Source organism: Bos javanicus, chromosome 8 (genome assembly GCF_032452875.1).
Source record: "Bos javanicus breed banteng chromosome 8, ARS-OSU_banteng_1.0, whole genome shotgun sequence".
Lineage (NCBI taxonomy): Eukaryota > Metazoa > Chordata > Mammalia > Artiodactyla > Bovidae > Bos > Bos javanicus.
This window is the reverse complement of record NC_083875.1, coordinates 26,030,862-26,048,868: the sequence shown is the minus strand read 5'-3', so window position 1 is coordinate 26,048,868 and position 18,007 is coordinate 26,030,862. Positions and strand designations below refer to the sequence as shown.

General features: G+C 41.8%; 1 protein-coding gene across 3 annotated transcripts in view; it reads left to right on the top strand.

The window, feature by feature from the left end:
- ADAMTSL1 (ADAMTS like 1) overlaps nucleotides 1-18,007 on the top strand; it is a 1,109,873-nt gene that overhangs the window by 915,445 nt on the left and 176,421 nt on the right. For all 3 annotated transcript variants that reach the window (XM_061425212.1, XM_061425211.1, XM_061425213.1), the window contains one exon: nucleotides 14,080-14,290. In XM_061425212.1, the coding sequence (XP_061281196.1) occupies nucleotides 14,080-14,290 (211 nt within the window). The remainder of the gene's footprint in view (nucleotides 1-14,079; nucleotides 14,291-18,007) is intronic.

Below are 18,007 nucleotides of genomic sequence, written 5' to 3'. Positions count from 1 at the left end.
TTCCTTCCAAGGAGCAAGTGTCTTTTAATTTTGTGGCTGCAGTCACCATTCACAGTGATTTTGGAGCCCAAGAAAATAAAATCTGTCAGTGTTTCCACTTCCTCCCCATCTACTTGCCATGAAGTGATGGGATTGGATGCCATGATCTTAGTTTTTTAATTGTTGAGTTTTAAGCCAGCTGTTTCATTCTCCTCTTTCACCTTCATCAAAAGGCTCTTTTGTTCCTCTTCGCTTTCTGCCATAAGGGCAGTGTCATCTACATATCTGAGGTTATTGATATTTCTCCTGGCAGTCTTGATTCCAGCTTGTGATTCATCCAACCTGGCATTTCACATGATATACTCTGCATATAAGTTAAATAAGCAGGGTGACAATATGCAGCTCTATGTACTCCTTTCCCAATTTTGAACCAGTCCATTGTTCCATGTCTGGTTCTAACTGTTGCTTCTTGACCCACATACAGATTTCTCAGGAGTCAGGTAAGGTGCTCTCTGCTACTCCCATCTCTTTAAGAATTTTCCACAGTCCACAGGCCAACCCTGCTACTATTTTTAATAGAACATTTCTATCTAGAATTCTAAGCAACCCAACTGAAACCTCAAACTGTTAAGGACACAAGTGATTTGGCAGACCATCTACCTCCCTAACCTGTGTCTCAGGAATCCTATTTGAATCATAATAGGCAATAAAATTCTATCTCATTTTGGTGTACTGTCACCCAGAAAACAGGGCATTCAGAGAATGAGAGGCAGAGCTTAGGAGTTTTCACTGAGTTGAGCTGTCCATGGTAAACAGGCATATGGTGTTTCTTAGACAATGGGATGCCAGGAACAAGTATTGGGGGATGTTGGAGGGAGGGCTGGAGATGCACTGCACAACTGGGTCTAGTTTGGGGGCCCTTGTACTGTTTGACATCCCTGTGGAGGAAGTAGTTATTAAAAAGAAAAAGAAAAAAAATAGCATGCTTGTAATGAGAACGTAAATATATATCTTGCTGCAAGTACTTTTTTTTTCAAGAGCTATTCATTAATCTTTTTTAAAAAAATAGAAAAAAAAAAAAAAGTACCAGAGAGGTCATTTACGATGTTGAAATCTTGATAACCTTTATTTCTTTTTTTTAAAGAGATGATTTAGAAGGTGAGCCAAGCTGACATGGCCGAAGTCGTCACTTGCACCACACTGTTCTCTGATGGAAATAAGTACTTTGCAATCTCAGGTGTTTGGTAAACTTTATAAGTATTTTTATAGAGCCAAAGCCTCATGCCAAGCAGGCTGACTTCCAAGAGAAGTGTGGATCTATCCCCTGTTTCCTGAGCCACACAAGTTCCTCTTTTACAGGGAGCCCTGATTTTCACGATGCTGTTTATTATATATGCTTTTGGTTAATTTTTGGCCTTCAAAGAATATTTGTGCTCTTATTGTCTAACATGTCCTTTGATCTTTCATTTTCTTTTTTCCTAGGCCCCTTTAAGCAGCTTTTTAAAACACAGAGGTTGCAGCAGATCCATCTGCCCTGGAGTATATGTGTTTTTCTAAATGAATCTTCCTCTCTGACTCTTCATGACTACCTCCTCTATTCTTAGTGACTTCTCAGGATAGAAGTAATCTGAGTTCCCTTCCCAACTTTGGGGAAATCACTGGAACCCTAACTTGCTGATCTATAAAATGGAGGTAGTGATGCCTGCTTTGCTTTACTTCTAAGTTAGGTGGACAGAGTGAGACAGTGCCGATGAACAGACTTTGTGGTTTGTAGTCAGTCATATAAATGCAAGTCTTATGAGCACCACACTGCCTATCTTCTGAAATTCTGTAGTGTTCACGCTTCAGCCTAGAAGTTTAGCAATTAGCTCATTCCTCTTATCTAACTGTGTTTGCTGGGTCTGCTGGGTATTTGTCAGTTCTCTCCATCTTTGCTGAAAGCATGTTGAAGGTGGAGAGCACATCCCTACCCCTCTGTATTTGTCGCCAGGCTTTAGCCAGCTATGCTTAAATGCTCAATTAATGTGGGCATGTCACAAATGTCCTTGCCCCCTGTCTCCATAATCTAGGGCAACTTTGACTCACTCCAGGAAGAATTCTCACTCTACTCATTAAACTCTCTTCTCTCAATCATCATCCATGCATTTACCAAATGTTTACTGAGCACTCAGCAAGAACTGTTCATATTAGCTAATGTTCATAAAGCATATCATCTGCGCCAGGCACTTTACTTAAGCCCTTTACATAGATGTGTTCACGTAAACCTCCTAACAGCCCTTTGAAGGGAGTATTGTTAGTATTCCTATTCTACATGACCAAACTGTTGAGTAACTTGCCCTAGCTTGTGCAGTTAGAGAGATGCAGAGCACAGGTCATTCATGCTGAATCCAATTCCAGATCCAAAGATCTTCTTCATTAGGCTAAAAGATGCCTGGGCATCCTTGATGTGCCAGACACGATAGTAGGTGCTGGAGATAGTAAGATGAATAAGTCTGGGCCATTAGGGTCTAGTAAGAGAGACAAATAAGTAGATAAATAACTACACTCTGATGGAAATGAGACTGTGGAAAGAAAAGAATGCCACCAGAGGAGAGACACAGTAGTGTGCTGCAGAGAAAAAGGGCTAGCTTCACCTTGTGGGAGGGGCATTGGAAAAGTATTTAGAGATAAAGATGGTGTTTGTGATCTAACCTGAGCAGAAGAGGAGTCTGCCAGTCGAGAAGAGCTGTACTCCTCTGCTGGGTATTCAGCAAAGCTGATTATGGGGGTGACCACAGAGTATACCAGACTTCTTTGGGAAGCACACTACAGGCCAGTTAAGGACTTGACCCTTGGCCTGTGGGTAATAGGGTGTTACCTGTTACCTGAAAAGTGGATGTTTTTCATAACTTTTATTGATAGAATTTCAGGGTTGGTTTTAAGTTGCAAAAATAAAACACAGAACTCCCTTATACCTGTCCCCTCAGTTCTCTAGTTGTTAACATTTTGGGACCATTTGAGAAGAATTTTAGGTATGTATCCCATATGCATCCTAACACTTAGGTGTTTCTTACCTAAAAACTAGGATGCTGTCATGAATAACCACAGCATAACTGACCACCAATCAAGAAGCAGCTGAATTCAGTAACACCATCTCATGCAAAAACTCCACTCACGTTTTGCCTGTTGTCCCAGCAATGCCCTTTTTAGACCCAAGATTGAATCTGGGGTCTTGTATTTGGCTGTCATTTCTTCTGCTTCCATCTGGACAGTCTCTTCTTATCTTTCATATCTTGGACATTTTAGGCCAGTTACTTTGTAAAATGTCACTCTGTTTGGGTTTGCTTAATGTTCCCTTACGAATTTTAACTTTTGCCAGAAACAGCACAGAAGGATGCTGTATTCTTAGTGCATTGTATCAGGAGACGATGACAGATGTCTCATTCCATTCGTTACTGATGATGTCACCTCGTGATTTGGTTAAGATGATGCTGGCCAGGTTTTCCACTGTAAAATTTGTAAGTAGGTTGATCATATTAATAGTAAATAGCAAGCATTTTATTGGGAGATAATCTGAAACTAAGTGAATACCCTGTTCCTCACCAAATTTTCACCCAGTGTTAATATTCATTGATGGGTCTTGCCTGAATCAGTTGTTATTGTTGCAGTTATTGTTGCCAAATGGTGACTTTCTAAACTCTTATCAGTCCTTCTAAATTACTAGTAGGCATTCTACTATTGAATAGAGATTTCTCTTTATTTGTTTACTTTGAATATCTAGTTTGCTCAAAGGATTAAAATTCATTACTATCAAGTTGTCCCAGACACAACCAGTGGGAATCCCTTCAAACTTACCTCTGTGTCCTTTTGATTTTTACCCCATCCTTCTTTGAGTACTTCCCAGTTTTCTATACAAGATATTTCAAGTTCATTTTTTATTTTCCCAGCCCCTGCTCCAGAGCCATTTTTACAGGAACTGGCTCCTTAGTGGAGACTGATATTTACAAACTAAGATCTGGGCACTTTATACTTGATACAGCTATGATGACATTGCTTCTAGACCTCTGAGCAGAGAGAACTAGGAAATATTATAAACATATACATATTACATTTGTATACACTCATGTGTATCTGTTGACATATCTTTGTCTATCTAACTGTCAATTGAATAGCATGAGCTCACACTGTTTTCAATACCAAATTTATAAGATTTATTCTGGTCTTGCCCCTTTTCGTGTGTGTAACCCCTCTCTGATAAGAAGTCTGGCTCTCATTCTCCATAATGTATTTATATATTTGTTCAGTCCTCCCTGAATGTTTGGTTCTCAGTTATCCTTGCCCAGTGGTGAGCCCAGTCACAGGCCTATGGACCACTCCCTCCCAAACCTCAGGCTAAAGTTCAGTCCTACAAAGTGGAAGAGGGAGGAAAGGGAGGAAAGCTGGTTAGAAAGTACAGCTGCAGCCTGTACATCCACTTGGCCCCCACTGGGTGCCTTGGACCAAAACTGAGCCCTGGACACGCAGGCCCCCTCCCCTGAAAGCCCAGCTCAGACCCCAGTGAAATCTTATAATCAGAGGAAGTCAAGAGAGCAAATTCACATTTCAGATGTCATTTTGGAAGCTTCAGGCTATGGATAGATTGGAAACTGGAAGATGGGGAGATAAATTCAGAGCCACTAATAAGAGTCCAAGAACCTTAAAGTGGGACAAGGTCATCATGTCCCTGGTGAAGTGAGGATTCTCTTTGTCCTACCTTAGGATTTCTAGAGCTGGCCATGCTCCGTGGTATCTGAGTTATTACTGCTGGCTTGCTGTGTACCTCCTGACCTCAGCGGCATTCTAAAGAAAACAAATATCTTTAAGGGACCTTTCAAAAAAATCACAGGATAGAAATGTTGAGCAAAAATGTTAGAGGATTATACACAAGTGTAAAGAATGCACCTAACAAATAAGCAAAGTTCATAATGGTATTTTGCCTCCCAATAAAAGCTGCATTTTTAGTTTTGAACAGGAAACAGAGAAACAAACCCTGCTTTGCTGCAAAAGCCAAGGTAAGAGGAGGTTCTCCCAATAATAGCTTGTGGCGGGGAGTCTGCCATTAGAAATTACACGCATTTTACCAGCAACAAACAGTGAGTTGCCATGCTGGAGGCCTCTCTGAAAGGTAGGGGAACAAAACCACTCACATAATGTGCCCTTGTCTAAAGGAAGGCCAAAATTCCTCCCCTGTGTAGCAAATACAAACACAAGCGGATAAGAGGTGCCAACCTCCATGGGTCCTTGATTGCCCAAATTGTCTCTGATGGCCACCTTCACAAAAAGCAGACATGCACCTGAAGGAGCCACACTCTGTCTTGGCCCTTCAGCTGCCAGGTCACACTGCTGCTTCTCTGAAAAATAACTGCAAGTGTGTTCATGACCCTTGGAGACACTGCTGTGGTTGATTCTGTGACTTAGAAACAGATCCGTCATTTTGTTATTTGTCATTTTCTGAAGTTGAAAGCACCAGGGACCCAGGAATTTGTATCTCAAATCTCGTTTGTCCTGCTGTCTTCATTATTCTGGCCCTCAGAAGCATTTCCCTGGGCTGCCTGGATTTGATTCCTGATTCCCTTGTTGTTGTTTGTTTTGTTGGGTTGTGGTTTTGTTTTTGTTTTGGGGTTTTTTGGTTTTTTTTTAGTAATTTATTTATTTGTTTCATTGGGTCTTCTTTGTGTGCAGGCTTTCTCTAGTTGCAGCGAGTGGGGCTACTCTTTACTGCACTGGCCTCTCTTGTTGCAAAGAATGGGCTCTAAGCACACAGGCTTCAGCAGTTGCAGCACATGGGCTCATTAGTTGGGGCTCATGGGCCCCAGAGTGCTGGCTCTGTAGTTGTGGCACATAGATTTTACTGTTCCATGGCATGTGGAATCTTCCCGAACCAGGAGTCAAACCCATGTCCCCTGCATTGGCCAGTGGATTCTTAGCCACTGTTACCACCAGCAAAGTCCTCCCTTATTTACTAGCTGTGTAAGGTTGGATAAGTTGCTTGGCTGGTCAGAGCCTCTGATGTATTGCTCTATAAAATGGGAGAACTGATAGTACCATCTTCATCTGGTGGGTATAAGTAATACATAAATTTAGGTATGTATCCCACATCTGGAGGGACCTTAGCCCTGAGTCCTGCTAGGATAATGCAGAGCTGGGGCTTCTAATATCCACAGTGCTGGCCTCTGTCATAGGGAGCAGCCCCATTCTCAGCACCCACGTGTCCCAGTCATGGGAGACTTGGATGCAATATAGGTGGCACTGACATCAGTGTGAGGCCTGGGAGGGGACACTCTAGGCCACAACTAATTAATCATTGAACTTCTCCAGGCCTCAACTCCTTATTTTTAAATGCAAATAATAATAGTACCTCTTTCACAGGGCTGTGAAACGGATTAAAGGAGGCAACTCATTTAAGGCAACCAGCACAGTATCTGGCTCATTGTAAACACTGGTAATGTTAGTATCACTCTTGTTATTGGCAGTAATAGGTGATGTCAGCTGGATATGTTGCTGTCACATCAAGGCATGTGGCTCATGGCAAAGGGTCACTGCTCTGCCCAAGGCCAAGAACTAACCAGATACAGGCAGAGTGACAAGACCACATTCCAGTAAGCTGTACTTTGGGTGGGACTCCAGCACCATCAGAAAAACAAAGTGGTAATTGGGAAACCAAGCCTAAAATTTTAAATCCGATTATAAACATAGGGCAACCCAAGTACACATGATGCTGGACAGAGGGCAAGAAGCCTACTTCCAGCCTTGCAGAGTGGGAGGTAACCTTCTGTCTCCTGCCTACCCTTGATCAGGAGTCAATTGCAGGAGCTTGGCAAGGTCCAGCCAGAAGCTACAGGGCATCACTGTCATCTGTCAACTTCCAATGCCTTCCCTGCAAGCAGGTTTTGGCAGAAAGAAATAGGAATGTAGAGAAGAAAGGTTCAGAGGAAAGAAAATAGTGTAGAAAGAGAATTCAAGGGGACCAGTCTCCCTAACATTTTGGCCATGAGCCCAACCATGAAGCCAACACCTGAAGCCCAGAAACTGAAACAAACCATAGTGCTCATGTTTACCATTCTCTGTACACAGAGCCAGATCCTTTAGCCCAAACCACTGGGGCAGGTGTGTTTTGGAATTCAGAATTTGGGACATTTTAGAAATATGTTATGATTACTAATACATTAAGTATATAACATCTGCAGTAAGTTCTGGCAAGGGGTGGGAGTGGGGAGGGGCCATAATCCAATAGGCTAGTATGGCTGCAGTAAACTGTAAATGTTTACATCAAGTGAGATGAGGCCTGTCAGAGCGTCGTGTCTGTCCAGGCCCAGCTTTGTCACGAAAGAATTTGCACCACCCTGAAGAAAACCTAGAGCTTTGGGGACTCTGAAATTGGGGTGAGTGGTTTTTAGAGGACACAACTGGGGTTCCATTAAATGTGAGTTCCCTCACTCTTCCTGAGCATCTGCTGTTGCAGGCAGCATGCTAGGTCCTGAGATCACAGTGGTGTATTGGTTTCCTAGGGTTGCCGTACCAGAGTACCACAAGAGAAGTGACTTAAAACAGCAGAAAAGCATTCTCTCACAGTTCTGGAGGCAAAAACCAAGTCCAAAATTATGATGTCAGCAGAGCCATGGTCCCTGAAACATGTGAGAGAGAATCCTTCCTTGCCTCTTCTAGCTTCTGGAGTTTACCACAGTCCTCAACATTCCTTGGCTTATGGATACTTCCCTGCCATCTCTCGTCTCTGTCATGACATGGCATTCTCCCTGAGCTTCTCCCTCCCTTCTTATAGGGATACCTGTCATATTAGATTTAGTACCCACCCTACTCTAGTATGACCTTGTCTTAAATGGTTATATCTACAATGACCCTACTTTCAAATAAGGTCACATTTTGAGGTACTGGGAGTTCGAATTCCAACATATCTTTTAGAGGGGTCCGATTCAACCCATAACGAGTGGTAAGCCAAAACAGGTATAGCCGCGTGCTCTCACCAAGGTAATAGTCGAGTAGGATAGTCAGATTACAGGTATGTCCTAAAGAAGACATACAAATGGCCAACAGATATATGAAAAATGCTCAGTGTCACTAATTATCAGGGAAAAGCAAATGAAAACCACAATGAGATATCATCTCAGACCTGTCAGGATGGCTCTCATCGAAAAACCAAAGGCCACAAGTCTTGGCAAGGATGTAGAGAAATTGGAACCATTGCATGCTGCTGGGGGAAGTAAAAAATGGTGCAGCCATTGTGGAAAACAGTATGGTGGTTCCTCCAAAAATTAAAAATAGAACCATCATATGATCCTGCAATCCCACTTCTGGGTATTTATCCAGAAGACTTGAAATCAGGGCCTTGAAGGGAAACTAGCATTCTCATATTCACTGTAGCACTAAGTATTCTCAGTAGCTGTTTCCAAGATGTGAAAACAGCCTAAACAACCATGAAAACGGTGATATATACTTTTAAATTGAATATTATTCAGCCTTAGAAAAGAAAGAAATTCTGCAATATGTAACAACGTGGATGAACCTTAAAGGCTTTATGCTAAGTTAAATAAACCAGTCACAGAAGGACAAATACTCCATGATGCCACTTATACAAGGGACCTAAAATAGTCATAGAATCATAGAATTAATAATTCATAGAATTAAAGAGTGGAATGGTGGTTGCCAGGAGCTCAGAAGAAGAGGAAATGGGAATTGCAATCAACAAATGTAACGTTTCAGTTAAGCAAGATGAGTGTGAGATTTTCTGTACAACACTGTACCTAGAGACAACAATACTGTGTATAACACACTTAAAATTTTGCTAAGAGAATGCTCTTTCCACAATAAAACAAAAAATCAAGTGTGTTGAGAATTTCCAAATAGAGAACTATGCATGGAACCATATTCCAGAGGAGAATTTTACCCAGTCGAGGGCTTCCTCCCTGAGGAGGTAACATTTTCAATGAAGATGAAAAGATGGATTAAAGTCAAGGGGAGAAGCATGAATGCCCTCACTCTCTGATGTCCAGAACCCCAGTCTTCCTCAGCACTGGAATTATGGGAAGCCAGAACCCAGAATCCCAGCGAAGGCCTTGTCCATGTCTCCCGGGCTGCCAGCTACAGCTTGCCTGCAGGCTGGCTCCCACGGGCCTACAGTCCCTCCCTCAGAAACAGCCAAAGGCACAGAATCCAGGGAGGCAGCTCTTGGCAGCCATTGAGACCCAGCGCTCACAGCTGAAGCCCCCATGCAGGGGAGGAATAATGGGGTCATCTCTCTGCTTTCCCTCTTTGGGCCTAAATTGATGAAAAATACTTGGACCCGTAATCAGCAAACTGCTGAATGCACAGATAGCTTCTGCTGCCCTCCTTCCTTGAAGATGTATGAGTAAGCAGATACGTCTGTTTCATGAGTTTTTCCAGCAGCGTTGAAGTGGCCTCATGGCTGCCAGATGCCTCCGCTTCAAGCTCCCAGTGACTGATTTTCTGCCAGAGGTGAGGGCAGGAGTGGGGCAGCCAGCAGTGTGGAGACTGTATTAGAGCAAATTTTAACCTTGGAACAGCACTCACTGTGTAGGCAGCTCCTTTATGAGACATGCATAGAGTGGTCATCAGCACTGGGGGTGGTGGTTGTATTTTACACCCACAGCATTTTAGTATTTCTCTTGAAAGTGGTTGGCTGGAGGGTGAAGAACATCCTTTTTTGAAGCATAACAAATGCAAAGAAAGTTCACACATTCTGCACGTATGGCCTGGTGATTTTCACAAAGCGGGTGCACATCCAGCACCCAGATCAAGATAACATCCCAGAAACGCTCCCCCTCCCCGCAGCATACCCTATTTCTAGTTACTACCCACCAAAGGCAGCCACCTCCCTCACTTCTAACATTGTAGACTCGTTTTGGGTTTTGAGTTTTAGGTAAATGAAATCACACTATGAATTTTTGTAGTTGTGGCTTTGTTCACTCAGTTTTATGTTTGTGAAACTCGGTCATGTTCCTTGTTGTTCTAGGTTATTCTCGTTCTATGAAGTTTTATGTGAATATATCCTAACTGATTGTCCATTTACCTGTTGATGAGCATTTGGGTAGTTTTCCACCTGGGCTATGAGGAGTAGTGCTTCTGTGAACATTAATTGTTTAAAAAGAAGTATCATCCATTTCTTTTTGGCTGTGTTGGGTCTTATTGCTGCTCCCGGTCTTACAGCGAGTGCATGCTACTCTGTAGTTACAATGTGTGGGCTTCTCTTGTATGGAGCACAGGCTCTAGGGCGCACTGGCTTCAGGAGTTGTAGCTGGCAGGCTCTAGAGCACAGGCTCATTAGTTGTGGCACACAGGCTCAGTTGTCCTGCGGCATGTAGGATCTTCCCTGACCAGGGATCAAACCCGTATCCCTTGCATTTCAAGGTGGATTCTTAACCACTGGACCACAGGGAAGCCCTGAACATTCTTGTATATGTCTTTTGATGAACATACACACGTTTTGGGGGGAGAATATATATTTGTACTACACACATGCTAAGTCGCTTCAGTCATGTCCATCTCTTTGCGACCCCACGGACTGTATGTAGCCTGCCAGGCTCCTCTGTCCTTGGGATTCTCCAGGCAAGAATACTGGAGTTGGTTGTCATGCTCTTCTCCAGGGGATCTTCCCAATCCAGGGATCAAACCCGTGTCTCTTATGTCTCCTGCATTAGCATGTGGGTTCTTTACCATTTGTGCCACGTGGGAAGCCCAATTATATATATTTCAAGAGTACAACATGTGCTTTGAGATACAGAATTAGTGGTCTATTGTTCCACAATGACTTTTCCCCAAACCTAGGAGCTCACAACAAAAATAAATATTTATTACCTCTCACAGTTAAATGAATGAGAAATTTGGGAGCAGCTTGGAAAGGCGATTCAGGCTCCGGATCTCTTAGGAGGTTGGAATCATCTGAAGGCTGGGCCTAGTCCAGTAGGACTGCTTTCAAGGTAGCTCACCCCTGCCACTGGCAGGTTGATCCTGACTGTTGGTGAGCAGCCCGATTTCCTTTGCATGTGGACTTTTATCCACATTTTCTCGGGGTCCTCATGACATGCTGGCTGGCTTCCCCCAGAGTGAGCAGTCAAAGAGAGAGAGCCATGTAGAAGCAATATCCTTTCTCTAATTTAGCCTTGGAAGTCACATAGCACCCCTTCTGCCTCATTGTATTCCTTACAAGTGAGCCAGTAAGTCCAGCCCATAGTCAAGACTCCATCTTTAGAATGGGGAAGAGGCAAAGATTGTGTGGACATATTTTTTAAACCAGTAGCCCTTTAATATTTTAAAGCTTGGAATTTACCCAAGCTGGGGATCTAAAAATAAGTTTACAGACATTCATACAAGGATCTAAAAGAAATATATTCAACTCAGCCTCTCCTCTTTTATTCATTTTAAAATTCTGTGAATATTTATAGGGCGATTTTCAAGGTATTTCCTAAAAATAAGATGGCATAATAGAAAGTACACAGGCTTCAGAGCTAGACACACCCAAGTTTGAATCCTGGGTTCACTACTTACTAATTATGGGTATTTGGGCAAGCAACGTCTTAGATTCTCAGATTCCTTCAACTTTAAAATAGGGAAAATCAATATAGCCTATCTCATAGTGTTCTGGAAGTAATTAAATGAGATAATGTGTATAAAGTGCCCACTATGGTGGTAGATCCCTTCCATTTGTTCATTTATTTTAAAAAGTAGTAACTATATATATTAACTGTTTAGAAGGAGCTATGATGAACTCTGTGAAAGACACAAAACTGACTCAGAGACAGACCTTGTCTTCTACAGGTGTGTATTCTCATAGGGCCCTTAACAGGCAGAAAAACTGTAATACTACTGAGAAAACATTTCATATCTGGAACAAATATGGATACAGTTTATTTACAACTAAATATGGATTAAGTTTGGATATATGGAAATGGAAAAAATGTTGAGGGGCAAGGAAAAACCAGAAGTATTACATATTAGGAGTAATCACTTGAGTAAAGATAGAGCTAGAAAACCAGGGGGCATGAACTGAGAACAAGAAAGGACTTCATTACTGATATGGCTTGAATCCAGGGTAGGAAAGGAAGTTGTGGAAATAGGAATTGGAAAGGTAATTACCCTAACAGAGTACCTGGAAAGGGTTGAGAGAGCTCTATTCAGCTTTACAGTCTGATGAGAAACATTATGGCACCCCACTCCAGTACTCTTGCCTGGAAAATCCCATGGACGGAGGAGCCTGGTGGGCTGCCGTCCATGGGGTCGCTAAGAGTCAGACACAACTGAGCGACTTCACTTTCACTTTTTACTTTCATGCACTGGAGAAGGAAATGGCAACCCACTCCAGTGTTCTTGCCTGGAGAATCCCAGGGACGGGGGAGCCTGGTGGGCTGCCATCTATGGGGTCGCACAGAGTCGGACACGACTGAAGCGACTTAGTTGTAGTAGTAGTAGTAGTAGAGAAACATTAAAGCTAGTGACTTTTTTTTTTAATTGGAGTAAAGTTGCTTTACAATGTTGTGTTAGTTTCTGCTATACAGCAAAGTGAATCAGCTATATGTGTACATGTATCTCCTCTATTTTGGATATCCTTCCCCATTTAGATTACTAAGAGCATTAGGTAGAGTCCCTATGTTATATAGTAGGTCCTCATTAGTTACCTGTTTGATACATACTAGTGTATATATGTCAATCCCAATCTCCAAGTTCATCCCACTCTCCCCTTCCCCATTTAGTGTCTCTACATTTGTTCTCTACATCCATGTCTCTATTTCTGCCTTGCAAATAGATTCATCTGTACCATTTTTCCGGATTCCATGTGTATGCATTTACTGTAAAATATTTGTTTTTCTCTTTCTGGCTTACTTCACTGTGTATGACAGACTCTAGGTCCATAAAGTCAGAGACTTTTAAACCAGTTTTCAGGGCTGGCTACAAAGGTTAGGCAGTCCTAGCTACTGAAGGGTCAACTTGCCATGCTTTTCTTGGCTGGCTCCTGTAGAATCTTTGTGTCTCACTTTGTAAACAGAACTTTCTAAAACTGATCATTAAAGAACACTTCTCACTCCAAACCCAAGAAACTCAGTTTTTTTTGTTTGGTATTCCCATTTTGGAGGCTGCATCAACAGGGAAATTGTTTTTATAGGCCCTTAGATCACTATAAACATACTTGTCAAGACTTGGCCATTTGGAATGGCCCGTTTATGCACTTAACTCATCTCTGTGTTTGACTTCCTCTTCCAGATAATAAGCTGTCCTCTCCACTGATTCCTCCTCAAGAAGGGTGATCTATTTTGCAACTTTCACTTTTGTTACATTCTCCAGTCCCAGACAGTGATGATATTTATACATAAGACAGGGACATTTCTATGCTATGATGGCAGCTTGAAGGAAGTTGGAACCGGCGACCTTTCACTTCGAAGCCAAAGAAAAATAAACATGAATGTTTCAGTCTTGCTAAGAATGGAGGCTAGAGAGATAAGCAGAAAGCCTTCTTCTAGACCTGCTAATCACTATATGGTATCTAAAGCCTTTATGTGCACAACTTATATCTTATCCAACATACCCTCTTATTTTGATGAAGCTTATATGTTTCATCAAAACAGACATAGAAAGTGAAAAAAAAGATAGGGATTTCCTGATGGCTCAGATGGTAAAGAATCTGCCTGCAATGCAAGAGACCTGGGTCAGGAATATCCCCTGGAGAAGGGAATGGCTACCCACTCCAGTATTCTTGCATGGAGAATTCCATAAACAGAGGAGCATGGCGGGCTCTAGTCCATGGGGTCACAAAGAGTCAGGCACAAGTGAGCAACAAGTACTTCCATCAAAATAGACATGATTGTGACCATTTCTGGTGGTTTTGTGGTAAAAATTGGATGTTTCACTTTATCACCCTCTTTGTTTAAACAGATTCTTGAACATGAAGAGAAAAGATGACTTCTAGTCTTGGGATAGAATTCCTAGCCAAGCTTGGGCTGGACCTTCCCAAATACCCACATAGGTGTTTTTACTCCATTAGGATAACACTTGAATCAAGGCAACCTTTCTGTACACAGGTTCTCAGGGTATTCTCTTCCTCTGATTTCTTCACAGGTGGGAAATTGGCAAGTGGAGTCCTTGTAGTCTCACCTGTGGGGTTGGGCTGCAGACCAGAGATGTCTTCTGCTCCCACCTGCTTTCCAGAGAGATAAATGAAACAGTAATCCTGGCTGATGAGCTGTGTCGCCAGCCCAAGCCCACCACGGTGCAAGCTTGTAACCGCTTCAACTGCCCCCCAGCCTGGTACCCTGCGCAGTGGCAGCCGGTGAGTTCTGAGGTTAACACAGTATTGGAGTTTGTGTTTGCAGCAGTACCTCAGGACAGGGGACTGTGTTGTCTGAGAGTGCTGTCCCATAAAAGGAATGTTCAAGATCTGCTCAGGCATGTCCAACTCTTTGCGACCCTGTGGACTGTAGCCCACCAGGCTCCTCTGTCCATGGAATTCTCCAGGCAAGAATACTGGAGTGGGTAGCCATTCCCTTCTCCAGGGGATCTTCCCAACCCAGGGACTGAACCCTGGCCTTCTGCATCTCCTGCACTGGCAGGCGGATTCTTTACCTCTTGAGCCACTGGAGCTTCCCAGTACTCCCACAACCTTATTCAAATTCAGATCTTTTCATTACAAATAGCAAGCTCTTTCCATTCTACCACCCACAGTGATCTCCAAAAGCAACTCAAATGACCCATCTCTTAACCTGAAGATATTCCTGACAAAGTTTTCACTGAGCTAAGGAAAAAGATTTTAAATAAGGACTGTGTGGTGGGTAAATTCCCATAAATCTAACTTTTCTGAATGTTTGCTCTTTCTAGTTTTTTTTTTTTTTCTGTTTAAAATTCTAAGAGATAAAGATACCAGGCAATGGCTTTTTTCTTTTTTTTTTAAACATAATTCCTTAGCAAAATAGGATGTTAGAAATCAAGTCAATTCCAGACTTATAAAATTTTCCTGATCCATGGGGAACTATCATTTTAAAGCAAGGGTTGGCAAACTGCTGCCCAAAACCAAACCCAGTTCATGACCAATTATTGTAAATACAGTTTTTTTGGAACACAGCCACACTCTTGCACTACACGGGCATGACTGCGTGGTTGTGACAGAAACTATATGGTGCACAAAAGTAAAACATCTACTCTGCCTCTTTACGGAACAGTTGGCTGACCCCACTCCAAAGCATTAAAATAATCATAAAAACACAATTATTTTATCCTCATATCCTATCTAAAATTAATATATATTTATCAAACGAAAGTTAAGTACCTTTTTTTGCATACCTTTAAAAAACATAAGACTTTTCTTTAAAGAAAACACTTTTAATCTTACAGTGCAGTACCTTGAAAAGTACGGTAGTACTGTACAGCAGCTGGCATCCAGGGGCCGGCATCAAGTGAACGGGCAAGAAGAGTTACTGACTGGAGGAGGGAGAGACGGTGGGAGATGGGAGAGCTGAAGGGTCATCATCAGCAATAGGAGATGGAAAGCAAACTGCAATTTCACTCACACCTTATGAAAAAACACAAGATTTTAGATTGATAACTTGGATAAAATCTTACTGTGCAATTGCCTTCCTATTAGAATAGCCCTCATAGTTTTAAAGTGACAAAAAAGGTCCTGGAAAATAAGCCTGAAAAGTAAGGGAGACATACATCCCAGTTTTACTGAAACAGTTTTTACTCTCAGAAGTGGCCCAATTAGAATGATAAATGATGCAGTCATCAGACTGAGAAAGAGAGAGAAGGCAGCCTTGGTCCTGAGACAAGGAGCTGCCATTTCCATGCATCCTCTGTGCTTCTTCAAAACAGTGGACAGGGCCCCTTCCTTCCTCCTTCCCCTTCCTGGTAAAGTTCTCAAAGAATCTAATAGTAATAAGTGAGCAAAAGACTCGGTGCAAAGCATCTAGAAGCAGACATGGATGCTATACTGTCCATGTCTGCTTGGATATATATCCTTTTAGAACCTAAATGTATATGATTAAGTTCATAACTTCCATGCTACTGTGTCAGTGGAAATCAAGAGAATATTGTGTACTTTGAACACTTTGTGTACTATTGTTCTGTTAAGAAATATATATCATTATACACCTAATTGAAGTTAATCCTCATAACAGTCCAGTGAAAAGTAGATTTTATTGTCTTCATTTTAGTTTTGAGGCAACTGAGGCTCACAGAGCTAGCTAACCTAGGAGTGGACATCAGCTCAGTTTTATGTGATCCTTTCCATTATACCCCATTGTTGGAAACCACTGTGGCAGAAAAGGCCCTCAAGGGATTACATAGAAGCCCCCTTGTTTTATGGATGATGTAACTGTGACCAAGATATAGTTTTGCCCAAAATCACAAAGCCTAATCCAGAACCCAGGTTTCCTGATTTCTGGTGCATTTATACTTTTACCTTTAACTATACTCAGGCTCCATACTGCACCACTAACTTATGGTCATGCTAAGAAAAGATGAGGAATCAGCCTAGATAAACCTCTACTGTTGAAACTAATTCCCTGTATTTTTAGTTTGTGTTGCCATTAAGTACCTAATAAGTTCTGGGTAAAATGTTTATTGAATGATAAAATGAATGAACAGATCAACAGTACCACAAACCCTGGAATGTTTTTTACTTTATATCCCACTGATGGGTTTGTTTCATGATTGTAGGTCATAATATTGACGATGGAAGTCAGCGAAGCACCAGCCTTTTTCAGTAGTTGCACATGCTGCTGAGTAATGCCAGGACCTACGCTGTTCTTTCAGTTTTTACAGCACATCCATATACATGGTCTTTTTTGCTCTATTGCCAACATTACCGCCCCCATGCCCAGCGGTCCTATTGAATCATCGGATTTCTAAAGAGTCAGTTATTCTTCCATTGTCCATCGACCTTGGGCCTGTTAAGATATGTATTTATTTTGAAAGCATTTTCTATTTCACTTCATTAGGGAGAAGCCTTTGAGATAAGTTGTATTTAAATCTACTTTTCAGATCAAGGAAGTAATAGTAAAGAACTCTTTGAAGTTTAGCCAATGAACCACTGACTGTACTTTATCAGGACTTTTTAAAAGATCTTGTTTCAAACCCAATACATAATCGTTGTGAAAAATATTCAAACATAATAAATAAATAGCATAGAAAGTGAAAGCCACGAGGGATTCTACCTTCCACAGAAAAATTCCTGTTAAACCCTTGGTGCCTAGGAATCCTTGGTCACTTTGAGGAATCTCTGAACCTGGAGAAAACAATTGGCTATTCTTCTTATATCATTTCCTAGAATCTTACATCTTTAGAGTTTTAGGCAAAATCAGCTACCACTGACCACTTATTAGGAGAAAGGAAGTCATTGTTTATGCTTGTGAAATAAGTCAGGAATAATTTAAGCATCTCCAGTCTACTTAGCAGTTGGCCTAGGACACCACTTAGTTGAGATATGGGCTATTGGCTGTCCATTTGCCAGCCTTGCTGGGACAGGGGACCTGTAGTGCACAGAAATGTCTTTTCCATTCAGCTGCCTGGATGCACCAGGAGAGAGGGCTGAGGTGTTTCATCCTTCAGCAGCCAACGTACAGTTTTTTTCTTACAAAACAAAAGGAGAGGGTAGATCCAATGCTTCATTTAAAGGAAGACAGATAACATCCTGATGAACACTGGCCTGTCTGACGGGAGAAAGTCCCCCTCTTTGCTCTTTCAATATTGGGCTGCCACTGACCTCATGCATATTACATATGCTTTTCTGGGGGGAAAAAATACAAATTATGTAAGTTGTCATTTACCAACTAGGAATGCAATCTCCTTTGTCCTTCATAGAGCATTTACTAACAAGTAATATGTAGCCAATATTTACTCATTCTACAGGTCTGAGAAGCCCAAGTATTTATGTTAACATTTTAGTTTAGAAATAGTTAAGGTGAAATGAAGCACAAATCTAATTTCTAATTCTAGCTTTGGTTTTAGGGTGCCATCTTTATTTCCTTTCTACCTCTTAGTCCTTACTGCATCT